General features: G+C 58.2%; 2 protein-coding genes across 2 annotated transcripts in view; one reads left to right on the top strand and one right to left on the bottom strand.

Annotated features, from left to right (window-relative positions):
* Positions 1-5,917, top strand: part of HADHA (hydroxyacyl-CoA dehydrogenase trifunctional multienzyme complex subunit alpha) — a 48,677-nt gene extending 42,760 nt beyond the window's left edge. The window contains exons 15-20 of the mRNA XM_045979966.1: positions 2,399-2,539; positions 2,953-3,021; positions 3,721-3,916; positions 4,568-4,682; positions 5,223-5,368; positions 5,451-5,917. Of these exons, the coding sequence (XP_045835922.1) occupies positions 2,399-2,539; positions 2,953-3,021; positions 3,721-3,916; positions 4,568-4,682; positions 5,223-5,368; positions 5,451-5,596 (813 nt within the window). The 3' untranslated portion in view covers positions 5,597-5,917. The remainder of the gene's footprint in view (positions 1-2,398; positions 2,540-2,952; positions 3,022-3,720; positions 3,917-4,567; positions 4,683-5,222; positions 5,369-5,450) is intronic.
* A 1,206-nt stretch (positions 5,918-7,123) lies between these two features.
* GAREM2 (GRB2 associated regulator of MAPK1 subtype 2) lies at positions 7,124-21,994 on the bottom strand. The gene is made up of 6 exons (XM_045979836.1): positions 21,795-21,994; positions 18,583-18,723; positions 12,802-12,932; positions 11,057-12,094; positions 9,971-10,140; positions 7,124-9,497 (listed from the first exon to the last, which is right to left on the bottom strand). Exons 1-6 carry the CDS (start codon positions 21,904-21,906, stop codon positions 8,483-8,485), a joined length of 2,607 nt encoding a protein of 868 aa, XP_045835792.1. The 5' UTR covers positions 21,907-21,994; the 3' UTR covers positions 7,124-8,482.
* Between the last annotated feature and the right edge of the window lie 3,965 nt (positions 21,995-25,959).

Below are 25,959 nucleotides of genomic sequence, written 5' to 3'. Positions count from 1 at the left end.
CTGACTGGCCCAGTCAGTAGAGCATGTGACTCACGGTCTCGGGGTTGTGAATTTGAGCCCCGTGTTGGGTGTAGAGCTTACTTAAAAAAAATAAAATCTTTAAAAACATCTTTAAATTTTAAAAAATAAAGATAGGCCCTTAAAATAAGAGGGGATACTCCAGAATACCACTTCGGCTACCGGGCAGACACTGGTGACGATCTGAGACCGGCTGGGCTCCAGTTCCACGTCCAGGAATGGATCAGGCGGGGTGGCGAGGTGTGTCCACCTGTAGGTTCACTTAGAACTTCTACCGGGGGTGGCACTTTCAGTGAGTGTTTGGAATGATGCCTGGAAATGTGTCTTTGGGCTTCTGCTGCCTACCAGTCACCCAGGAAAAGTGAAACCACTCGAGAAATCAAAGACCTCACCTTCCTGGAGGATCGCAGTTAGCCTCAGCTAAGCAGAGCCAGCCAGAAGTAGGAAGGAAACACAGGAGACTTGTAAGCACCCGAAATTGTTCAGACAGGTGCTGGTGTTGAAAACACAAAAGTCTGTTCCTACTCTAATAGCTCGTGAATGCAGGGTAAGCTTGTTTCCTAGCACACCTCGGATTGGAAGCGATACAGGGCCAGGCAAGTTCAGGGATGGCAGGAAAAGGTCACAGGGAGAAGAATGATGCTGAGGAAAGACACAAGAACACTATAAAGCAGACAGTCAGGCCATGTCACCTCAGTCAGAGCACCACGGCAGCATTTAAGTCCGTGACAGAGAATCTTTGATGCTAACTTCCCATTTTCCCAGTGGAGCGGAAAAAGCATCATGCTTTGTAGTCCTGGCCTCCAGGGACCTTGGATAGCTTCTATCACCTGCTTCCCCGTGTTACATAAAATTAAGGTGACAGGGGTACAGGGAGGGTGACCAGCCATCTGCTTATCCAGGACAAGTTGGTCACCTTTGGCACAGCTTTCTTGAGTTGAGTGCTACAGATTTTGCTTGGGGTAGTGATTCCATGAGAGCATGTACAGTTGTCAGAATCATCGAAATGAACATTTTAAGTTCTGTGCATTTTACTGTGTCTAGGTATACATCATAAAGGCTAATTCCTTTTGCTCAGAAGTACTGAGTCTGAATCAGGTCCTGTCTTTTTAAATAGTTTAGACACAAGTTAAGGAACAGTTTAGGGTTTAGAAGCAACTTTGGGATTGGTAAGTTCATGGAACATGTAAGTGACCTGTGCGTTACATAATGGAGAGTAGGCAGGCTTTGGAACGGGCCAGCTGCAATGGAATCCCATTGCCATTCACTAAGGGACCCTGAGCTCCCAGTCTTAACTGCCTGATGATTTATCTCATCTAGATAAGACTGGCTAGTTCACAGAGTGATGGATTAAATGTAAGGAATAAATGGCAAAGGCATTAAAGAACCGTGGGTAGCCAGCAGTCAGCACACGGTAGTTACCATTAGTTGTATCTTACAGCTAACGCAAGGGTAGGAGGAGCAAAACTCTCAGTTTTATGATTAAATCATTCTCTCCCACAGCAGTTCAGTTGGGAGGACTGTCTCGTTGTTAACTTGAGGAGGAGGTTCTGAACTTCAGCATATATCAGAATTACCTGGAAGGCTTCTTAAACACAGTACTGGGCCCTGCCCCTAGCCTCTCATTCAGTAGATCTGGGTCTGGGGTGGACGGGAGAATTTGTAGTTCTAAAATTTCCCAGGCAATGCTAATGTTGCTGGTCCCATTACTTCACTTTGAGAATCATTGGTGTAATGAATCCTCAGGTGCATTTGAATGTTGATAACTTTTAAGATTAATTTATTTGAAAAAGAGAGAGGGTGGGAGTTGGGGAGAGGGACAGAGGGAGAGAGAATCCCAGACTCTCCGTTGAGCGCAGAGCCCGACACAGGGCTTGATCTCGTGACCCCGAGACCATGACCTGAGCCAAAAATCAGGAGTTGGACGTTCAGCCAACTGAGCCAGGCATCCCTGAATGTTGTTGTTATTTAAACCCAGTATCCTGGTAGTGAGACCCATGTGTGTAAAATGCGGATACACTCTGACAGTCCAGCATATTACTGGATTCCTCTGCCTACCTCTGCCTCCCCCATCTCAAGAACAGTGGGCCCTCTAAACCATCAGTGTCAGTAATGGGAGTGGAACCTTCATTCTTTCTTCCCTGATGAGTCTAACTGGGTCATTAGCTGTGATTTTGGCACGAATTGTTAGTAGGATGTTGCCCTAGAAGCAGTTGGAAGAAGATTCCAGTGAGCCCTCTGAGAATACTGAGCTTTTTACGAAAGAACCACAGAGCCAAACTACTCAGATGACCTCCCTTGCTTCCCTACCAAAACAAGGAATGCTGTCCGCTTCCCTCCCCGCGGTCTTAGACCCGGTGGCTTTGCGCTCCCCGTGCAGGTGATCGGCATGCACTACTTCTCTCCTGTGGACAAGATGCAGCTGCTGGAGATCATCACTACCGACAAGACGTCTAAGGACACAACCGCTTCGGCCGTAGCCGTTGGGCTCAAGCAGGGGAAGGTCATCATTGTGGTTAAAGTAAGGAGTTGTGTAACAGAGCGGCAGATCTGTTAAGATTCCTTATACCTTCAGGCTTGTTTATGACTATTCTGGGGCAAATAGATCACCTTTTAGTAGGATTTCCGCTTGGTTGTGTGCAGTGTGGACTGGGCTGCTGCGTCAGTGTCTGAGAGGGGGAGTGGCCGGGATGTGGCAGGTTCTCCCAGCCCTTCCAGACCTTGTGGGTGGCTGTGAAACCCTGTGCTGTGCTCTTTGGTTCAAGCCGTGCTGCCTTGGCTCTGGCTTCCCCTGCCATGTAATTTTGACGATTCTGTTTGGGAATATAAATCGCCTTGTATTTGAGAGAACATGTGGGGAAGAGAACCTGCATTTGGCCTTGAGTCGTACCTGCAGTGGAGGGGCCAGCAAGCTCATGTTCTCTCCCTTGGCAGGATGGACCTGGCTTCTACACCACCAGGTGTCTCGCACCCATGATGTCTGAGGTCCTCAGAATCCTACAGGTCAGTGCTGCGCTCGGAATGTCGGAGGCGTCTTCCACTTCTTAAACAACCAGTCCTCCAAACTGGTACTGTTAAGATGAGGAACAGGCTTCCTTCTAATACATTTAAGTCCAGGCTCTTCTCCAAGAAGGCCCTTTTGTGCCCGATCCTTCCACGCCGTGGTGGAAAATCACGGCCTTTGTTGCCCTACAATCCGCAGAACTTGAGCTCTGCTCTCTCACTCCCCTCACTGCTCCTCCAGGACCAAACGCTCCTGACGGTCCTCTTCTGCACAGGGTCTGCCTCCCTTAGCGGCGGGAACCACCCAGAACAGTCAGGTCCGCTTCGTCTGGTTGGTCCTGGAGCAGCTTCTACACGCACCCCTTGGGGGGCGCCTTCTCAGAGGCTTTGGGGGGGCGATCTCTGCTCCCAGCTGTGGGGTAACCTGGCCCCGTCTGCCATGGAATCTCATCACTGCTGAGGGTCCGAATTGCAGACAAGAAGGAAATGAATAGTGTGTTCACCTCCAAATGAAGTTGTTCAGGCCTTAAAGTGCTGGGGGTTAGGGAAGGCCCAAACTTTCCCCTGGTGGCTCCCAAACCTCCTTTGCTTTCCCTGAGTGGGATGGCCCTAGTCCTGGGCCTGGCCAGCGTGGGGAGCCCTCGCGGGAGGGTCTGGAATGCCTGCCCCCTCTAAGGTCCCTGCTTACCTCCCACTCAGGAAGGAGTTGAGCCTAAGAAGCTGGATTCCCTCACCACAAGCTTTGGCTTTCCTGTGGGTGCTGCCACACTGGTCGATGAAGTGGGTGTGGATGTCGCAAAACACGTGTCAGAAGATCTGGGCAAAGCCTTTGGGGAGCGGTTTGGAGGTGGGAGCGTAGAACTGCTGAAGCAGATGGTGTCCAGGGGCTTCCTGGGTGAGTAGCCTCAGAGAAAACTAACACTGAGAGCAGAGTTTCCGGAGACACACAGTTACAGAAGGCCCGTGGGCGAGAGTCTTTCCTAAACACACAGCCCACGTCAGGGGGAGTTTTTTAAATGATTGCATAACAACCCCGGCCTGAGGCCCTGCCATTGCCCAGGGTGTGCAAGCCAGGCATTTTCCTCTGGCCCAAGGCCTCTCACACACCTGCAGTCCTGCAGGAACAGACTCGCCCCCAGGCTTTACCGTGCTGTCTGGCCAGCTGTGCGGCGGAGGTGACCCCTCTGAGCACAGAGAACATGGTTGAGGCCTGCTAGAGGTGGCTTTCTGTCTCAGCAGAGCAGCAGCAGAAGCAACCCTAGGACCGGTGTGTCTACTAGGCCCTGGTGTTGCATAATGGCTGGAAGGAAAGTCACCCAAGTGCCATTTCCCACCCACATACACTGACTTGCAAGCCCCAAGAAACACAAGATCATTTATCCTTTGCCAGCTTTGCGGACAAATGCGAAATTTCTAGGGTTAGCTAGACAGATACATTGAGGGATACAGTTGAGAGGCTGGAGCCGTGCATCAGACTAGGAGAGAAGAGGCTCCGCAGGCCTGGGCTCTGAGAGTCCGTCATTCTCCCCTCTCTGGCTTCTTTTAGGTCGCAAGTCTGGGAAGGGCTTTTACATCTACCAGGAGGGTGTGAAGAACAAGAATGTGAATTCTGACATGGATGGCATTTTAGCAAGTCTGAAGGTGCCCCCGAAGTCTGAAGTGTAAGTTTAACTTCAGTAGCTTATAATGCGGAAACCTGTTTCTCTTCAGCCCGGAGCTGCTCAGCCCTCTTCCAGCTTTCCTGTGCTTAATCCCCTTAACTGACCAGAATCCTTTTGCCCTTCCACATGCCGTCTCGTTTTCTGCCCGACATCAGGGTCAGGACTATAGCTGAGCCTCGGAAAGACCCCTGCTCCAGCCTTCCCTCTGAAGGTCTGGGGGGGACTAGAAAACCTGGCATCCTGGGCCCTCTCACCCCACCAGACCCTCTCTGTCATTCGTAACTGATAGCTGCTGGTGGCAGGAGAGTCTGTCTGCTCTGCCCAGCCCTGTGCTAGGTGCCAGCCTCTGGTTACTTAGGCCAAGGAGCTCTGAGCCACCTTTTCCAGGAGCAGAGCTGGTCTCCCACGGGCTCGTCTCTGCACCACTGCGAGCTGCGGACTGGCTGGCCCTCGGCCCGCTGCCACTCGCTTCTGCCGCTGCAGCTCCTGCGTCCCTCCCCAGGATGCTTCATCTACCTGAGTCTCTCTCCCTGTTGGCAGCTCCTCCGACGAAGACATCCAGTACCGCCTGGTGACCAGATTCGTGAACGAGGCGGTCATGTGCCTGCAGGAAGGGATCCTGGCCACACCCACAGAGGGAGACATTGGCGCAGTCTTTGGGCTCGGCTTTCCCCCGTGTCTCGGAGGTTGGTCTTGCGGGGTGGGCAGGCAGCTTGTTCTGTCCTAGAGCTCGTCCTGTCTCCTGCAGCAGCTCGTTTTTCCTTTTAGGGCCCTTCCGCTTCGTGGATCTGTACGGCGCTCAGAAGGTAGTGGACCGGCTCAGGAGGTATGAGGCCGCCTACGGAAACCAGTTCACCCCGTGCCAGCTGCTCATCGACCACGCTAACAGCCCTAACAAGAAGTTCTACCAGTGAGCAGGCCCTCGGCCCTGCTCCCCAGCCCCTCACCCAGCTGCCGGCAGAGCGGCGTCTGGCTGTGCCGGCGTAACCAGAAGGCAGGCGAGCTCTGGCACTGGGTGTGCGCCCTGATTAAAGTGCCTTCAGCTAGGACAGAGTCTCCCTCTGTGAATGTTTGCACTTCATGCCAGCAGGAGCCCGTGAGCCACCCCGAGGGCTGGTGTCTTCAGAGCCATCTTGCTGCCGGCTCCGCCAGGGCTGGGGGTGGCCAGGGGTGGCCCCGGCAGTTCTGTACCCAGCCACGTACACGATAACAATAAAAACCAACTCTTGACAGCCTCTCTGCTCCTTCTTCTTCTTTGTCCTTCTGGGTTAAACCCCTCCCTTCAAGGATCTAGAATAAAGCCCTGGGCCTTTGGGGTATGAATACGTTGGGAGAGTTCTAGACAGCACCTTGAGAGAGAGACCGTGATGATAAAGGGGGACAACGCACTAAAGCCTTCGGAACCTGGCCATATAGACCCGCTCCACCAGGCTTCTGCTTGCCGTGGGAGACAGGCCTGACGGAACAGAGCAGGTGAAGTGCCACGGGCTCAGAGGCCAGGTTGTAAGAGAGCTCCTTCCCCAAAGGGTAATGCCTCGTAGCACCGTGGCACCCAGTGCTTTTCGTAGTGGGACTCACGTGCTCTCGGGATGTTAACACTGGAGTGAAGCAGAGGAGAGAGCGTTTTCCTGGCCAAAGATCCTGCTCGTCCTGGCTGGCCCAGAGCACGGAAGGATGGATGGATCACCAGAGACCACATGGTGAGCAGTTCAAGGAGGGCTGAGCCAGCCCACCGGCATTCCACCCGCCCTCCCTCCCGGTGCCCTCTGGGCCAGGGAGTCCCTCTGCTCCTGTGCCTGCAGCAGCCCCACCCCCCCCACCCCGGGTGTGTGTAAGCAGCCTCAGGGCTCCTGCCCAGTCTGGCGGAGGGGCCCACACTGCACGTGTGCGGAACCGAAGTCCCAGCACGCCATGACCCACTGCTCCCGCCTCTGCTCCACGTGCCGGTGCCTCACCGACCCCTGGCGCCAGCTCTGCTAGGACTCGTGGACAGAGAGCCTCGCGCCGGTTCCATGGCCCACCCACAGGTGCTGCAAAGCCAGACCCTAAAACCGAGTCACCTGTGTGCTGGGATTTTCAAATGACCAGTAGGAAATAGGGAACGGATGCTCTCCGCAGAGCCATTAACGGGATTCTAAATGGGGGCTCTGGGAGGGCATCAGGCAGGCATTTGGTCAGTGCAGGAACTTAAATTTGAGCCCTGGCTGAGGACATGGAACTTTCCACGCAGCAGCACTAGGAATTCGGTTGAAACGCTAGTGGGAGATGGAAGGTTCTTGTAGGGGAGAGGCTGAGGAGGGGCTTTCGGAAGAGAACCCAGGAGTGGGCCATGTGCACACCCCACTCCAAAGTCCTCCCCTGCCTGGAGGCCCATGCCTTTACCTGCGGGTCCCCAGGGCCCTCCAGAGGAAGAGTGTCGACACCCAGAGTTGCCCCCCGACTCCTGTTCAGTGCTCTAGTATTTATTTCATGAGTCCTTGAGGATTCAGAGTGATCGGCAAGGAAGCCCGATGCTTCAGCATCAGCGTGAGCGCTCTCCTTCCGGACTCCCCTTGACCCGGAGCGGAGGCGACTGCTCCGGGCGCGAGCACCAGCGTGGCCTCACTATGCTTCAGAGGAAGATGGAGCAAATAAATATCTAGGTAGGTAGGCTAGGTAAGGCAGAAGAGAAGGCTGGTCCGGCTGGGGCCTGCCGCTAGTGGCATGAGGAGAGTTAGTGCAGCCCTGGGGTGGGGGGAGGGGGGACCGGAAGAGCGGAGGGTTGGGAGGGACGGATGGTTGGACACAGCGGCCAGCCTGCTCCCGGTGCCAGCAGATTGCCATGCCCAGATCCAGGCCCCAGAGACCCGACAGGCATAGGCGCAAGCGCAGGAGGCCTGGGCTCCAGGAGCAGGGAGAAAGCCGGTTTTCCCAAACCACAGTGCTTTCTCTTTCCCAACCATCCCTCCTGTGCCAGTGACAGATCAGAGAAGGATACCAGGTGTTTGCTGGAGTCCAGTGAAGGGGGCAGGAGCCGGGCAGAAGTGGGAGTGCTTGGAGGCCACTTGCCGCTACAATCCAGGAGCAGCTGACCTCAATCTACCCGCTGCTCCAGGGAGTGAGAACCTCAGACCGGACCCAATCCACAGGACGGAGGGCAGCAGCGGGGGCGCGAGAGACGTCTGGAACATCGGCCTCCCTAGCTAGGTGAGCGGGTCAGCGGCAGAGCTGTGCACTTCGGAGTCCTCCCCCACCAACCAGCGCCCTGAGCCAGAGCCTTGAGGCAGAGTGGCACAGGCTTGACACACCTGTGCTCGGGGCCAGGGCCCGAGTTCATACAAGGGGAAAGGAAGGGCATCCCAGAGATACAGGAAGGGCCCCCAGATCTGGGGCGGCCAAGGCCAAAAGCCCACGGAGCGGGGGGCTGGGGGGCACTTGGGGAATTTGTGCTTAAATGATGGCCCGTCTGCCCTTGTCTCTAACCTGAACCTACAAGCCTGAGAAGTGCAAGATGTCTGACGCTCTCCACAAGGACAGGGGAGGGTGTCAGGTCACCCCACCCCCCCACCGTGGGAATCCCAGCAATGTGTCCCCAGGCCCAGGTGCACACCGGTGCCCCTCAGCCCAAAGGCCAGACGTCCCCATTTCCAAGTGTGTCTCCCCTGGATTCACTCAGAGGGGCCTCCTGGCTGCCTCAGTCTTGGCACGGATTCTCCCTGAAGGAGGACCTGCTCTGGGCCCACTGTCCCCCCGCAGACCCGTGGCTAAACCCCGTGGCCTCCACGCCAGTGCCCCAGCTGTGCAGCCGCGAGCTAGGAAGCTCAGATCTTGGGCCGCCAGCCTTTGATGAACTGCATGATCTTCTTGACCTGCAGCTTCGTGAGGTGGAAGTCATCGGCCAGGATGTCCTCGCTGAGCTGCACAAAGATGCTGCCATCAATGCGTTCTCGGGCAAAGAAGCTCACCACGTCCTCTGAGAGACCGATGAAGCGCAGACTTCGAGAGACTTCTTCCAGGGAGAGCGCAGACAGGTCAGCAGGGGGCTGCCAGGAGGAGGCATCCCGGCCTCCCCAGCCTGCAGCCCCCTCCCGGGGACTGGCAGGAGGCCCTTCCGGGCGCCCCTGGGTCAGAAGGAGCCGTGCTCCGCCTGCCTCAGGCCCCTGCAGGCTCACCGGTGACAGCGGGGTGGGGACCTGCCGCAGCACCAAACCTTCTGGTTCAAAGGCCTTGGGGGCTCCAAGTGGCGAAAGGCAGGGAGCCCCCACCACTCTGGGCTCCTGACAGCGCGACAGCTCGGGCTCTGGAGAACTGCCCTGGCGCAGCTCAAAGGGATCAAAGGGCTCCAGGGCTGGCTCCTGCCACTCAGAGGAAAAGGACGATGAGGTGGGGCACGAGGGGGGAGCAGCTGAATAGGCCTGGCCTGGGGAGCCTGGACCTGGAGAAAAGGCAGGGCTGGAGGTAGCCAGGGGACCCGAGTTGGTGGTGGGCCCAGAAGAGGAGGCCGCTGAAGGACCTGAGGAGTAGACAGGCCCCGAAAAGGGGTTGAGAGCTCCAAAGGGAGCGAAGCGTTTCTGGGGGTGAGAGGGCTTGAGGAGAGGCGGGCAGCTGTGGTATGCCTGAACGGGGGTGTCAGCCCCCAGGAGGGAGGTGGCTCGACTGCTCAGAGGCTCTGCAAGGGCCCGGGCGGCATGGCTGGGCTGCGTGGTCGAGGGCAGGGGTCCCGGGGGCGGGCGGCTGGAGGACTCGCCCGCCTTGCAGTCTCCCCAGGTGCACGGGTAGCAATAAAGGGAGTAGGCGTCCGGGGACGGAGAGCCGCTGCCGCTGCGGGAACCCGTCCTGTGGGCAGAGAGCGAGACACACGCGGAAAGGTAAGCCAGCGCAAGAGGGAAACGCCACAGGCTCCTAGGACACAGCAAGCCACTCTGCCGGGCCAGAGACTGCCACTTGGATCTCAGGAATGCCTGCCCGCACCCCAGCCCCCAAGGCCCGAGACACCCCCTGGGACGGCCCGTGTCTGTCTTCCAGCCTCTCCCACCCCAGGAAAAATTAAACTGAATTACATAGACACTTTAATAGAGCAAGGAGCAGTCCCTGCGGCCGATCCCAGGCTGGAGGGACCCTGAGCAGGGTTCCCATCCACTCGTCAGGAACAAGCTGAAGCAGGAAGGCGGAAAGCAAAGCAGCAGCCCATCCGCTCCGAACGGCAGGCCTGGACTCTTCCTCCCTTGGCCCTGGCTCCCCTCTCCCGGTCCTTCCCCTCCTCAGTCCCCCTCTGGAGGACCCAGCACCAAGAGAAGGCAGGGGCTCACCCATCCTGGAGGCCAGATGAGTAGTAGGAGAGGCTGGAGCTAGGTGAGTGGACAGGCTGCAGCTTGGGGAACCGCGGCGGCACCGGGGGGCTGCCCGAGAGCCGGCCGCTGCCATTGCCGCCCCGGGGAGGCACAGGGGGGGCATTGAGCAGGCGGCACTCCTCCTTCACCTGCAAGCAGAAGGCCATGACTCCACGCCCTGTCCCAAGCAGGGGACCCTCCTAATCCTCCCTTTCCCAAGCAGCTGGGCGAGGAGGGTGTCTGGGCCTGACACTCGGCCACGAGACTGCCTTTGCCTTACTTCCAACTACTCACCCACCCCACCCCTGGTAGCCTCTCCAGCCTGTGTCACTCTGAGAGAGCCCACATACACCATCTCCCACGGCCTTGGAAATCCATCGTGAATGCAAGAGAATACAGAAGTAGATCAAACAGGTAAGTCAGCCTAGTCCCTTAAGGAAAAGGAAAGTGGTTTCGATAGGGAGAAGAAAGGGAATGACAAATATCTGCCATCTGTACCCCTTCTTTATAGGTTGAATACTCAAAGTGGACTCTCAGGGCTGTTAATAGCTATAGCCCATTTCTGTTGACAAGTATGGTTGGGAAATTCTGCGTTAGGCATAAACAGGGTTCCTTGGTGCAGGACTTCTCAGAGCCTTTAATAAACCAAAGTTCTGTGGCTCCAAAGTGAGGAAGGGGTGAGCTAGGAATCATCACTACATATTTCAAGATTTATTCCATCATGGGACCTTCTTTTCACTGGACAACTTAAAGGACTCCTGTTCTGTGGGACCTTCAGGGCCCATCCCAAATTCTTTCAAGCTAAAGACCTACTAGCATCTTTGTCTCCAGAATTCCCAGTGCCACAGTCTCTAGCATCCTTTACTACAAATATGCTCCTATGTCTCTCCCCTTGTTCTTCTCCCCTTCTCCTGCCCACCCCTATCCCGTCACACACTCCAGGGGCTGGAGCCTGGGGCTCAGGAGAATTTGCCTCTGGCTGGCCACCTCCGTCCCCGGAGGACAGCGAGCCCGCAGCTCGGCTCCTTGCCTCCCACCCTTCCCGCCTACATCACGGACACTCACCGCCTCGGACTTGGGGGGAACCGGAGGTGGCGGTGCCTCAGACTCCAGGCGGGATGGCCCAGGGGCCGTGAAGGAGATAAGGTCAGGCCCCGGGGGCGGCCGGGCCCGGCCCTCCGCGAGGCCCTCTGTCGCCTGGTGCGTCCACAGCTCCTCGTAGGGGATCTCCGCGGGCGGCGCGGCGGGATCCGGGGCGCCGGCCCAGTCCGGGCTCACGTACTCCTGGTCGCTGTCGCCCGGCGGGCCAGGGGTGCGCGCGAGGGCGGGGGCACGCGGGGGCGCGGGCAGGCAGAGGCGCGCGCGGCGCGGGCTGGCGCAGTCGTCGGCGAGTTCGGCTGGGGCCTCGCGCACGGCCGTGGAGTACTCGTCGGGGTCGAAGCGCTCGCGGCAGTAGGAGGCGCTGTCGCGCACCAGGCGCTCCACGCGCGGGTCCCCGGCCAGCAGGCCCTGCGGCAGCGCGAAGCGCGGCGTGTCGGTGAGCAGCAGGAAGTGCAGCGGCGCCGGGCCCTCGCGGCGGAGCGCCAGTCCCAGCACGACCGTCTTGGAGATGATGCTGACCAGCTTGTAGCAGTGGCCCTCCCGCACCGGGTGCAGGTCATAGGGGTTGCGCGGCGGCCGGCTGGGCACCAGCACGTTCACCGGGAGCCGCACGCGCTCGATGATGGCGCGCACGGTGTGCTCGCCCTCCTGCATCTGCAGCTCCAGCGGGCTGCGCGTGCTGAAGCGGCCCTGGCACTGGAAGGGCAGGCTCAGGCTCTCGTTGGTGCGGTGGTTCATGCAGATGAGGCAGGGCATCTTGCCCTTGATGGCCCTGGTGCTGCCGCCCGTGGCCCCCGCGCCACCGGGGCCGCCGCCGCCGCCACCCACCCCAGCCAGAGCCCCGGCCCGGCCCAGCTTGCGCAGCAGCGTGGTGAAGCGCGAGCGCTCCTTGGTGGTCTTGGCGCACAGGATCTCCGCCTGGCCCATGAGGGTGAGCTCGTCGCCCGCGTGCAGCGTGAAGTTGTACACCTCGCTGTCCTCGCTGAATTCGCCCGACACCACCTGCAGAGCCCAGACACGCCGGGAGGCCTTAGCCAGAGCCCCAGGGAAAGACGCCCTTTGTGGGGCAAGCATTCTCCGGGCTGAAACCTGATCAAGACTGCTGGACTGGGGGGTCGGGGACACGCCCTCCCTCCTGGAGAGGCCCCGGAGCAGCTGGGCAGCCTTGAATGAGCCACCTCTGGGCCCTTCACTGCTTCCGTAGTAACTCTCACTTGAAAGGGCTGCTGTATGTAAAGTGACATACTGGGACAATATCCAATAAATGAGAACTTGTATTATCGTTATCTTTACAATTTGGGCAGTAATAATGCTCCATCCACTCAACAAGGCTACTGTGAAGAAAAATGAGTTGACGGATAAGGGCTGGTAAACAGTAAAGGGTGATCTGTACACAAGCGGGGGACTGTTAGTACTGTGTCCCCCTCACCCCCCCCCCCAACAACCACTACCCCTACACCAGTGAATGCTAGGACAGGCTGCCCTGAAGGCCTCCAAGTCGGGGCACGATGCTCCACACACTTACTCCTACCTCACCCCCTTTCCAGAAAGTTCTGCAGGCCAGTGGGTCATTCACCTAGCTCTTCTGATACGGTCCCATCATGCCAAATGCCATCGAAGAACTGCCAGGAGCCACACTGACACCTTCTGCCTAAGGGCAACCCTCCTACCAGTGTCGGGGCAGCCTGCCTGGTGCGGCAAGAGCTGACCTTAACACTGAAGGTGATGGCTTCCATCACAAAGATGCGGTCAGGGAAGACGCTGGCCACCTCCTCCACGCTGCTGAAGTACCTCACCGGCTCCCGCACATCCCGGGCCTGCTCCAGGAGCTTGAACTTCCCTGCAAAGGAGAACGCAGACTGCTGGGGGGGCCTGCCTGCTAGTCCCTTCCTGCCACGCTCATCTCAGCCAGTCCCGCTGGAACTCCAGCCCGCAGGAAGGCAGCTTTGCACTAGCAGGAGGTGGGAGACGCTGGTCGGCTGGCGCAAGGGCGAACGCGAGCACACACTTAGCATCTACCACCGCAGGGAGGGCTTGCGGACGGGTGAGGAGGTTGGCAGCTGCCCGCCCAGAGAACTCCAAATGCAGAGAGGCAGCCGAGCACTTGCACACAGAGCTGGCCTCTAGCCCAGCACCCCTGCGGCACTGGAGACGCTGGCTTCTAGCTTTGTCCCAGCTCCACTCTGACTGGCTCTGACCCTAGACAAGTCCCTTCCCTTCTCTGAGTCCTCATCTGAGGGTGCTGGAGCAGGGAATTTGGGGTCCTGTCTCGATCTGGCATCTAGGGCGTTGACCTTGGGTTGCCGATACATGCACACCGCTGCACTGGGCAGACCAGGGGCTCAGCCGTGGCCCTTGGAGGCCCCAGAACCACTGCTCAGGCCCCAGCTCTGCTCCCAGACCCTGCCCTGGTCCAACATCCAGCCGCACTGTCCCAGAGGCCTCTGACCGGAGCCCAGCAAAATCCCCTCCCGCAGAGGAGGCCTTCCGAGCCTGAAGTCCAGGGCAGCTTTGGCTGGCTCGGCGGAGGCCCCCAGTAGACACAGACTTTCCAAGGAGGAGGCTAATCCATGAAGCTGACAGCCTTGTCACTGGCCTCACACGGGTTACGTGCCCACCTACATAAGCACAAAGACAGGCTGGAAACTCCCGGACATGCGGACAGACGATCTCTTCTCAGACCTTCCACAGACAGAGGGGAATCTCAGGTGAGGGGACAACAGGCCAAGGGGCAATGAGGTGGCTCTTCAGCTTCCACAGTCTTCCTGGGGGTTGCTGCCATCACGGTCCATGCACGTATTTGTTCTACAAACAGCTAAGGAGCACCCTCTGTGTGCCAGACGTTGGGCTAGACCCGACAGAGGGCGCAAACCTAGGGAATCTGACAGAGTGGGCGTGAGGGTGAGCACCGAGGGCTGGCGAGCGGGGACCCGGGACTAGAGAGCCAGAGGACCACGGGCTTGGAGGCAACCTGCCTGGCAGCCCGAGGGGAGCTTGGGAATGAGAAGAGTTTTATGGAACAGACCACGCACACGGAAGAGCTGGCATGAACCAGACCAAGTCACAAGGGCAGACTGCTGCCCCATGCGAGGAGTCCCTGTGGCCTGGACTTAAGGGGAAGACAGCAGGGGACGTAGCACCCACGTGATGAAAAGCTCTGAATGCCAGATTAAGGCGAAAGGATTCCACTCAGGAAAAAATGAGCTCTTGGCTTTTTGCCTAAGTTCAACCCCAATGAGATCAAAGTTTTATACCTGAAGGGCGCCGGTGGGGAAGTTGGGGGCACGTGTGCTGGGCCCCCAAGATGGGCCCCCTGGTTCTGTCTCCAAACAAGTGAGGACTTCACCCAGGCCAGTGGTGAGGAAGACAGTGACGCTGACCATTCAGGACAGAAAGGCCCAGATTGAACTCGTGCCTCTGCTCTGATCATCAAAGTCCTCAATGAACCGCAAAGAGACAGAAGCAGAAAGACCAGAATCACAGTGGAAACATCACTTTTGAGGAGTTGTCAACATTGCCTCACAGAAGTGGCACACATCTCTAGCCAGAGAACTCTCTGGAACCATTTAAGAGATCCAGGGATCTGCCCAGCCTGTAGGCGGCAACGTTGATGGTTGCCACCTTTGTGACATCATAGATGTCAGGGTGCAGGAGAAGACCCCACTAACTAAGAACCAGAAAGGAAAGTATTCAATGAAGGGTCGTCTGAGCCTCCGAAAGGAAGGAAGGAACAAAAAGAAGGAAGGAAAGAAAGAAGATGAAGGAAGAAAAAGAAATGAAAGCAATTGTAGTGTTTTGAGCAAGGACATGCCAAGATCCAAGTGGAGCTCTGTAAATAAAGTGGGGCAGCCGGTCACGTAAACCAGCCACTGTCCGTGCTGCAGGGGGGCCGGGACAGCAGCTGGGGAAGGGCGAAATCGAGCAGACCAAGAGGTCTGCAGAAGGAAGACTGGTGGTGGATGAGGACTAGGCAGGGGAGGAAAGGCCTCGGGCCACCAGCCCCAGCACACACGGAGCTGGCAAAACAGACTCCCAATGCCAGACAACAAATGGAGGGTTGCTGGAGGGAGGTGGGCAGGGAATGGGCCAGACAGGTGACGGGGATTAAGGAGGACATTTGTCCTGAGCGCCAGGGTTGTATGTAAGCAATGAATCCCTAAACACTACACCTGAAATGAATATTACACTGTATGTAAACTGAAATTTAAGTCACAACTTGAAACTACAAGAAAGAAAAAGGAAAAAAAGTGGAGCTGGCAGAGCGGCTAACCGGAACCGGAACCGGAAGTGGCATATTGTGGGGCGGAGCCAGTCCTGGGACGAAGGGAGGCCCTCCGGGGGTGTTGGGGGGAGGTGGGGTGCGGTGAGCATTCCGGGGCAGGGCTTGGGGACTCCTGGTCAGAAGTACAGACTGAAGGTCACCAGCCCACGGGAGGAGCGAAGACGGCTCAAAGAGGAAGAGCAGAGATCTTAACCCCCTGGGAACCCTCTTCGCAGAAAAATGCCCACAGCTGTACTCCTGGCACGAACACAAACACCATTCTGTATACAGTGTGGGGGATCCTGGATTCTCCCAAACCCAGCCGGAATCCCAGACTGAGGACCCCCCCAGTGCTGGGTAGGAAGCACAGCGGGCCAAGGATGGAGTCCATGACATCTAGAAGCAGGAAAGAAGGGAGAGCAGAGAAAGAGAAGGGCGAGTGCCCAGGAGAAAGCTGGGGAGGGAGTCCTGCCCTAACCACTCTGAGACCCTCCTAAGATGTGCCGCAGCCCTTGAGGGCAGCAGGGGTGCCGTGGGGACCAGCCTGGCAAAGAAGGTCAGGGGTCGGGTGGTGGGAGCTGGGGGAGTGCTGCCCCTCCCCCACTGGGACTCCATCCCCCCCAACACACACAAGTCCCCCCACCCCACGCAGCCATGCGGGGCCAAATGCCCACTGCCCCCTGTGGCGAGAGCTGGAGCCAATTCAGGGCTGCAGCCGGGGAGGATGTGGCTGGTGGATCGATGTAACCATGGTAGCCAGCACCCCCCCACCCTCCACCGCAGCCTGGGCCCAGCACCGGTCATTACTGCAGGAGGAAGGAAGGAAGGGAGCCCTCCCGGGACTCAGGCGCTAGCCCCTGGAAGCCTTTACTCCCCCTGCAGCTTCCTCTCCAGCCTTCCCCTGCCTGAGACTCCCCGCCTCCCCCCCCCCCCCCGCAGGCCCCGCAGGCCCAGGGACCTGTCCCCCCACAAGCCTGCCCCTGCTCCCTGCCCTCCCCTCCTAGAACACATGCATGCTGCTGCTCAGCATCCCATCCAGCCCAAAGCAGCTCGTCTCCCCATCCTCCCAGCACCCAAGCCTGGCAGCCATTCCCTCAAGAATGATGGGTAAATGCACACACTTGGGGGTGGACAGACCTGGTTGTATCCCATCCCTGGCACCAACCAGCCGTGTGACCTTAGGCAAACAATTTAATCTCTGTAGGCTTCAGTTTTCCCATCTGTGAAATGGAAGCATACAGCTTAGCTCCCAGAGTGCTGACCAGAGCCACCCAGCTTCGAAGTGGGGGCTACCTCAGAGCAGCCAGGTTCCCCCTGACTCCCCCCATGCTGGGCTGCCCTTCCCCACCCCTCCCAGGTCCGCAGCCACTACCCCAGCACAGCCCATTATTAATTCATTAGGAGGAACTGGGCTATGCACTCAGCTTCCTCATTACTCTGCCTGCTCCTGAGGGGCCTGGCCTCCCCTCCCCCACTGAGCCACCCACTGGAAAGATGCTGATGGAGTTGTGCCTCTCCTACAGGCCAGCTGTCACCCCATGACCACACCGTCCACATGCACTCAAAAGCATCAAAAGACATAGGGGAAGGGCTAGAAGTCTCCCACACTCACTCTTCCCTAGGAGGCTGTGCCTTGGTTTCCCGGATTTTTAATCGCACGAATGAAACAGGACAGTAAAGTCACTCTTCTGATAGTGGGGGCTTTTTCCAATTTTTGTTTTTTCTCTCAAGAAGACGACTGGGGACCTCTTCCTAGATAAACACCGGATAGATCCCTAGCCCGGGAAGTTTCTAGCTTCTAAGCAGGCCTTCTCAAGGGCTCAGGACAGAACCCCAGGTCAGAAAAACACTTAAGAGAGTTTTCTCATCTTTTAAATGGGATGTGAGGGCTCTGAGGGTTACCAACTTTTCAGGGTTGTTGTAAAGAGCAGAAGCCTTTGTCTTAGTCCTATCTCCCTGGTTCAGAGGAGACCCAGGAAGGGCTGGGGGTCGGGGGCAAGCTCCTGGAGCCTCATGTGAGTTTAAAACGGAATAAGACTTTCTCACAGGGTGACCGTGAAGATAAAATGAGGAGATGCTCAGCTCAGTGTCTGGAAGGCAGCCATGGGTTTAACAAACAGGATCTGTGAGATCGGGGGCTCCCACAGGGGGCGTCGCTGGGAGGGGGCCAGATTCCCATCCTTCCCACCCAGGTGACGATGACCTTGCATTGCCAGAGTGGTACAAGTAAGCACCAACCCAGGAGCAAATCTCCCTGGGTTCTAGCCCACACTCTGCTGCCTGCTAGCTAGGTGACCCTGGGCAAGTCACTTTCCTCTTAAACCCTCTTTTTTATCATATGTAAAATACAAGGGCGATGCTTTCCCTTTCCAGCAGAATCCTTTTTTAAAGATTTTTTTTTTTAATTTATTTGACACAGAGAGAGAGAGATCACAAGTAGGCAGAGAGACAGGCAGAGAGAGAGGACAAAGCAGGCTCCCTGCTGAGCAGAGAGCCCGATGTGGGGCTCGAACCCAGGAGCCTGAGCCTGAGATCACGACCTGAGCTGAAGGCAGAGGCTTAACCCACTGAGCCACCAAGGCACCCCTCCAGCAGAATCCTTTTTCAAACAAAATCTGCTGGAGGATTTCCATCTCATACATATAAAAGACAAAAGTAGTTCATGAGCATACTCTTATTTAAAAGCCTAAAATTTTAATACTTATAAAGTCAATCAATGAAAGCAATGAATTGAACGCAAAAATTGGGAAGATCAGGATTACAGTGGCCAGAGGCAGCAGATAATCAGACCAGGCATCCCTTCATTTCTGAAGGACTTTGGCTACACGTTACTGAGAAGATCCTGGCCATGTTCTCTCCGAGGGTCTGTACAAAAGAGGCTTAATGAGGCGGCTCGCAGTACACACCCCACATCGCTCACTTGGGGTTAAGATTCGATTCGTAGCAATTTGAGAGTGTGGGTAGTTTTTTAATCAGTCATTTAAAATCTATTTTCAAATAAAATGTGACTCAAAGGTTTGCAACAAGAAAACCAGGACTCCCCAGAACAGTATGAAAACCGCTGGACCCTAAACCCTAACTGCCCTGTTCCAGCCAGGACCTCGCTCTGCCCTGTGACTCCAAGCAAAGGGTGATCACCCACAGCTTCTCCCAAGCCCCACCTCCCTACCCTCCTGCCTCCACCCCCGCCCCCCGGGGCTCTAGGTCATCTGTCCCTGGCTGGGCACACCTGGGTACTGCAGGGGGATGTCAATCTTGGGTCCGATGACGTAGTGGCCCTCCTCCAGAGTATGCGCTGTCACGGTTGTCCACTGGCGGCAGGAGTGAATGAGCAGGATATCTCTCTCACTGACACCCTCGGCATACTCCCCTGGGAGACAAGGGGTGAAGAGGAAAGAAAGGTAAAGCCAACATCAGGACGGGCAGAGAGAGTAGGGAGACGGACTGCTTCCTGAAGACCCTGACTGGGGACAGCTCTCCATGATCCTGTCTAGATCAATGCTCAGCGGACAGGCAGTTTGCCAGCTATGGCCTCAGGGCTAGGAGTCATGCCCCGTCTCCCAGGGCCCCCAGCTCCGTCTCCTGACAGGGCCCCAGCAACCAACCCAGCCATAGTCCTGAGTCCTTCACCAGCTGTCCCAGGTCCAGTGCTGCATGGGGCCCTGGGGAGGGGGGAAGTGGGAGGAGCCCCTCCCAGCAGATGAGCCAGCCCTGCCCTCCAGGAGCACGTAGATCTGTGCTCACCTTTGATGTTGACTGGGGGTGTCTGGGCACTCCCAGAGGGGAGCAGCGGACGAGCTGTGGGCGGAGTGGGGGACTTACGGAGCAGCAGTCACTAGAGCTGGCCCACGGGCCCACCCGGAGGATGCTCAGCCCTAGTCAGTGCCCACGCCGGGCGAGGAGGGCCTTGCTGGAAGCACAGACAGGGTTGAGACGGGGCTGTCTGCTGTGGGTCCCGGCTGAGGGCTCCCCCAGAGCCATACATCACTCGAGTCAGAAGAAGAGTGGGGCTTAGAGGAATGGATTCCTGCCTCTCCCATGGGCAGCCCCTTTTCACCCACTGCCCCAGGAGCCTCCTACACTCAGGGGACCTGAAAGGAGAGAGAGGAGAGTCTCAGATACCTGCTAGCCCCTCTCAGGGAGGCTGTTTCTTGGCTCTCCCTTTGTCAGCCCTTCACCCTCCCAGGCTCTGGAACACAGTGATGAGGTTGGGGTGGGGGGGTACTTCGAGGGGAGACCTAGTTCTGGGGAGAGCTGCCCTGGGGCAGAAGTGTTGGGAGGGGCCTGGGCCCAGGAGGCTCCAATCCCAGCAACGGTTTCCAGGGGAGCCGGAGGGGCTGGCCCAGCTTCCAGGAGGCCCGTGGAGCGGTCTCCTGGCTACAGCTGGTGGGCAGAGAGGGGGTGGGGGATGCCTCCTTCCCAGCCTTCTCAGACACAACTTACTAAACTGCTGCCACCCAACCAAATGGGAAGTGGTTGATCCTGATGCCAGAGGGCTCCATGATGTGGTTGGGGGGGCGGGGGACGGAGGATGTTGTTCAGGTCCTTGGGGGAGGGCCTGGCTCCCATTGTGTTGGTGGGTGTCTGCGCCTTCCTCCCCAACCCCTCCCCTCCTGGGGCAGAGAAAGCTCTCCTAAGCCCCAGCCGCCCCCACCCCCCTTCCACAGGACACGGGCCACAGCCACACAGGGCACACACCAGCAGCCATGGGTCATGGTCCCCAACAGTTGAGCCAGCACAGCCACCTGGCCCAGTGACAGGAGCTCATCACCCCACTGACACAACTCAGTCCCACAGCCCCACGAAGGGGACTTTCCCAAATGCAAAGGCATTCAAGGACCTTTAAGACTTCAAGACACAGGGCGCCCGGGTGGCTCAGTGGGTTAAGCAGCTGCCTTCGGCTCAGGTCATGATCTCAGGGTCCTGGGATCGAGTCCCGCATTGGGCTCTCTGCTCAGCAGGGAGCCTGCTTCCCTCTCACTCTCTCTGCCTGCCTCTCTGCCTACTTGTGATCTCTCTCTGTCAAATAAAAAAAAAAAAAAAAAAAGACTTCAAGACACACTTTTGTTCACATAGTCACACTCATGGTGACCACAGGGATAGCCACCACGGTCACAGACACCCAGACCATTCACTCATCCATTGGGTAAGTCCATAAATCTTTACTCAGTAGGATGTCTTCCAGACTTAGGACAATAAACTATGACATCCAGAGCACAGGATCAAGTCAAGGGTGCCAGAGGGGTCATGGGAGTCCCAAAGAGGCCTGCCCAGACTAGGGAGCTCAGAAAAGACCCCCAGGAGGGAGTGATGCCAAAGAGGAAGTGTGGGAAGTGGCCAGGCAGAACCGAGGGCCCGCTTAGCCCATTCACAGGCAGACACACACAGCCGTGATGCGGACACGAAGGGTCTCGGGATCACGCGTTGACGACCCAGAGAACAAGACTTTGGGCTGCTGAGCACCTCTGGCCGACGGCCCCGGTCCCCGATGCCGCCACGGAGCGCGCCCAAGAAACACGCTAATGCTCACAGTGCCTACTCCTCGCGGCCGCGGGTCGGAGGAGGGGCTGCTGGCCCCATGGAGAGGAGAGGAGCCTGTGGCCGCGGGCCCCATTAGCATTCAGGGAAGCGAGTGTGCCAACGCGGGCCAAACCCCTATTCTTCTCACACACAAAACCCACGGCCTGGCTGCCAGCCCCGGCTCCCGCCCCTCCTCCAGCCGAGCAGCTCCCCTTCCTCCAAACGGCCCCCTCATTCCGAGCAGCCTCCAGGAGTCCCCTTTCGGGCCCCCATGCACAGTCCCATCAGCGGAGCACCCGGGCCTCTGGGAAGTGGGGCAAGACGTGGGGGAGGGCCGGGGACCCAGGGGCACGCCCGGCGGGAGGGCCAATCATTCGGGTCTCTCCCCGAGGTGGCCTGCCCGCCTGGGGCCGCACACAGCTCCCCAGGACACGAAAGGAAGGTGCAAGAAGGGACCCAAGAGGGGCCAAGTAGGGCTGGGGGCGGCGGCAGTGGGAAGACAGAGACCGAGGCCCAAGGGATGCAGGAGGATCGAGGTGAGAGGCAGGAGACAAAGGGACAGAGGGGGCGCGGCCCAGGTGGGGGTCTGAGAGCAGAAGGGAAAGGGATGCACCGACGGGGCGGTCACGGGGCCTCCGCCACACTTCGGGTTCTATCTGGCCCAGAAAACTCTGTCCCGGCCCGGCCTCAGTGCCTGTCCCGGTTTTCTGTCCCGGTGCCCGTGCGCAGGGTCCAGGAGGCGGCGGACCCTCGGCTCTCGGGCCCCGGGTCTCCAGGGAAGGCGCCCCGGGAGCTGCGCGGGACCGGAGCCGGGAGCGGGAGGGCAGGGGCCACATCCTCACGGTCCCCCCCTCCGCACCTGTCCGGAGAGTCCCTGATGTCCCCGCGGACCCCCGGCCGCCCTTCCCAGCGCCCCGGTACCTGGCCCGAGGCAGGCGAGCGTGGGCAGGCGGCAGCGGCTAACGATGAGGTCGAGCGGGAAAGCTCCCATGCTCCAGCGCAGGCCGGCCAGCCCGGCCGCCAGCTTCTCCATGGCATGGGCGCCCCCGGGGCCGCCGTCCCGGGACCCCCGACGGCCAGTCCCGCGCGGCCCGGGCTCGCGCGCCCGCCGCCACCTCCTGGGGCCGCCGCGGCGCTCCCCGCCTGGCGGCCCGGCCGGGGCTGCGGGAGTCACGTGGCCGGCCTCCCCGCGGGGCGCCTGCCCCCGCCCCCCGGCCCTCGCTCCACCCCCCCGGCCCGCGCCCGCCGCCAAGTCCCTCCTCTCCGCCCGGAGGAGGCGCGCCAGGCCCCCTCCCGGGGCGTCCAGGTGACAGCTCAGGACCGAGGACCCAGGCGGGAGCCCAGAACGAACAGAAGACTCGCGGCGGCATCTCCGGGGTGGGGGGCAGCCTCCTCCATCCCGCCGAGTGCGTCTGGGCTCCCTTTCCTCTCCGGGAGTTGCGCCTCTCCTCGCCCCCTGGTGCCGCCGCCCACCCCGCCCCGGTCCTGCTCGGCTTCCCGAAGCTCCTGCCCGGAATACGGCAGCTGCGCTCTCGGCCTCCCTGGCCTCCATCACCTCCAGCTTCACACGACGAGGCCGCCTCGTTAACCCCATTTTACTAATGAGCAGACTGAGGCTCAGAGAGGTCAAGTGGCAGCTCGGCTTGTACCCCGGTTTGACTACAAAACCTACCGCCTTCCCCGGTACTCGCCCCCTGAGTACTTGCGAGCTCCCAGGGCCCTGTAACCGATTTTCCCTGGGCCGGGGGACTCCAGCACACACTCAGCACGCCGCGCACTCCCGCTCCGGTTCTCCGCGTGAGCCGACCGAGGTTCGAGCTGGGGACAGGAGCTTCAGGTCTACGCTCTCATGGTCCTTTTTCCCATTCCCTGAAGCTGCTCTTCCTTTTCTGCTGTCCGCGCCCCCTCCTCTCGACCTCACGTGGCTCCCGCGCAGGAGCTCCTCGTGGGAAGCCCTTCCCAGAAGCCGAGGTGTCTTCAGCCGGGCGGCGCTGCGGGAGGACCCCCTTGGCCCTCCGTGTGTCTGCGGCGCCTCCTGCAGGTGAGCAGGGACCCGTGCACGCCTGCCGAGGGTCTGTGGGCCGCGGAGAAGCAGGCCTTAACCCCCAGGCGGGTCCTTAAAGGGCTCCACGGACTCTAGTCTTCAGCTTCCCAAGCCAGGGAGAGCCCCACACACGTGCATGCAAGCCCTCTCTTCCAGGGACGGACCTCCCACATCGTGTGACCTGAACCCCGTGAGCGGTGGCACGAGGGAAGATAACCCAACTTCGCAGTGCAAAGAGATTTCAGGTCACCTGTTCCATCTCCGACTTTTGCAGGGGACAGCAGGGGCAACTCCAAGAGCAGAAGGGCCCTGCTCCAAGATAGCAAAGCAGGAAAGTGACTGGGAGGCCCGGCCCTCCCTGCTGACTCTATAACCAGCCCCGCGGCCCCCAGCCCAGCTGAGCGCGTTTCCCCCCCCCAACGACCTGAGCAGCTGGCCCTTGGCCTTGCTCTTCCCTCAGGACCCGCAGTTGTGACCAGGGGTAACCCAGATGGTCTGTGGGGGTGGGGATGACTTTTCTCCTGGGGAAGTGGCCAAGAGGAAGGCAGAGCAAAGAGAAAATGCAGGCATCTAAGGCAGGCATGGAGGGTGGGAGGCAGGAGGATGAGGAGGTGGAAAAGAAGCCAGTGGTTGAAAGGAGCCTGAGTCAATTGTCTTTCCCTGCCCCACAGGCTCTCCTGAGTAGAGTGACCCCATCAGCTGTGATCCAAACAAGGACACTCTGGAGAGTGTAGAAGGGACTCCGCAGAGCAATAAGCGTAAACCAGACTCTAGGACAGCGGGTGTAAACAAGGACTGGGCCCTGTGGTCACCCTGTCTCAGAAGGACGCCTCTGAGCGTGTTTTCCCCGGCTGGCAGGGGCTCCCGCCGACTCACCCCAGCTCTGGGCCTCAGTTTCCAGCTCTGGGCCTCCATCCCCCTGCAGGCCTTCCATTTCAGCAATCACACCTGCATTCGCTCTTCTTTGACCTTCTACCCCGGCTAAGGAAATCACCCTCACCTGGTGCCCCAACCTGGAAATCTCCTTAACCCTTACTTAAATCCACCTGCTCCCCTAGTCCTGGTGATTCTTTTTTTTTTTTAACATTTTATTTATTTATTTGACAGACAGAGATCACAAGTAGGCAGAGAGGCAGGCAGAGAGAGAGGAAGAAGCAGGCTCCCCACTGAGCAGAGAGCCCGATGCGGGGCTCGATGCGGGGCTCAATCCCAGGAACCTGGGATCATGACCTGAGCTGAAGGCAGAGGCTTTAACCCACTGAGCCACCCAGACGCCCCAGTCCTGGTGATTCTGCTTCTGTCATATGTCCTGTGGAGCCCTCCCCCCTCTCCAGCCCTGCTTGTCCCCTCCTGACTTTGGTTCCTCCTCCAGTCTTCTCTCACTGACGCCAAAAGCCCGGTCTAAAACTCTGGGTGGGGGCCGAGTCGGGGACCACACAGGTGTGAGACATCAGGCAAAACCACCTAACTGGCTGGACCCACTTCCTAAATGTTGTCGAGTTCCAGAACCTCTCCAGGGCTTTTTAGGGCTTGGCAAGCCTCCAGGGACTGGACACAAGTGCCCAGATACAGAGGTCCCTGGATTTGCTTGGGGCTCAGGCGCCGTGTGGGAAGGAATTCAGTGTCACTTAGAGTCTGAACTTCTTAGAGCTTAGGCAGAAGTTTCTGGAAGATGGCTGAAGGGACAGAGAGCCAGAAAGCATGGTGAGGTGGGAAGATGGGCCGGTAGAAAAAGCCAGACTGAGCCGCTGGATCAGGAAGTGAGAGAGCCGAGGGGCCTGGGTGCTGTACGAAGCATTGCCTGAGCTCTCCCCGCTGGGAGAGTGTGGGACGGGCTGAGACGGAGAGGCCAGGGCTGCTGGCACTGGGATCCCAGCTGCTCTCTGGTGGCAGCAGGTAGAAGGTGACTCCCTACTGGGTGGAGGGGAGGACAGGTGAGATGTCAGTGGTGTGGAGGAGGGGGCGGGGAGGGGCTCATAACCCTGGCAGAAGCCCACTTTTGGCGCAGTGGCAGAGTTTAGTCCAGCAGCCCGTGAGTGGGGCAGAGCGGTCAGTGGAGTAGAAAGATGGCCAAAGGGGCCAGCACTGGCCGGGGCTATGTGTGAAACGGCCCCGCCCCACCGCATCTAGAGGACAGAGCCTACTCTGAGTCCACGAACTGCAGGGGGCCAGAGAACACCAGGATAAGCGCCTCTGAGAATTCTAGGAAATACTGTATCCAACTTTTTATTCTAGAAAATTCGAAATGTACACAAAAGCAGAGGTAAGACTCTTATGAATCCCCCATGTAGTTCTGTGCCCCTGCTTACTCCTCTTCTTAATTTTTTAAAAAGGTTTAACCCGGGGCACCTGGGTGGTTCAGTTGGTTAAGCATCTGCTTTCGGTTCAGGTCATGATGCCAGGGTCCTGGGGTCAGGCCCTGTGTTGGGCTCCCTATGTGGTGGAGAGCCTACTCCCCCCCACCCCATGCTCTCTCGCTCTCACTCACTCGGGCTCTATCTCAAATAAATAAAAATCTTTTGAGGAAAAGATTTTATTGAGATATAATTCACATACTGTTCAATTCACCTACTTAAAGTACACGACTCAGGGGCACCTGGGTGGCTCGGCTGGTTAGGTGTTTGCCTTTGACTCGAGTAGTGAGCCGGAGGTCCTAAGATGGAGCCCCGCGTCGGGCTCCCTGCTCGGTGCGGAGCCTGCTTTTTCCTCTGCCTGCTCTGCCTGCCGCTCCCCCTGCTTGTGTTCTCGCTAACAGGTAAATGAATAAAATCTTTAAAAATAAAATTCAATGTTTGTATATATTGTTATCCTTCAACCCTCTTAAATTCACTTACCAGTTTTCATATCTATTTTTGTAGAGTCCTAGGAACTTTCTTTTTTCTTAAAGATTATTTGTTTATTTGACGGAAGGAGAGAGAGACACAGTGAGAAAGGGAACACAAGCAGGGACAGAGGGAGAAGCAGGCGATCCCGGGCCTTGATCCCAGGACCCCAGGATCACGACCTGAGCCAAAGGCAGACGCTTAATGACTGAAACCACCC

This window comes from Meles meles, chromosome 15 (genome assembly GCF_922984935.1).
Source record: "Meles meles chromosome 15, mMelMel3.1 paternal haplotype, whole genome shotgun sequence".
NCBI classification, from domain to species: Eukaryota; Metazoa; Chordata; class Mammalia; order Carnivora; family Mustelidae; genus Meles; species Meles meles.
Note: the sequence above shows the minus strand (reverse complement) of the source record. Positions and strands in the feature narration are given on the sequence as shown.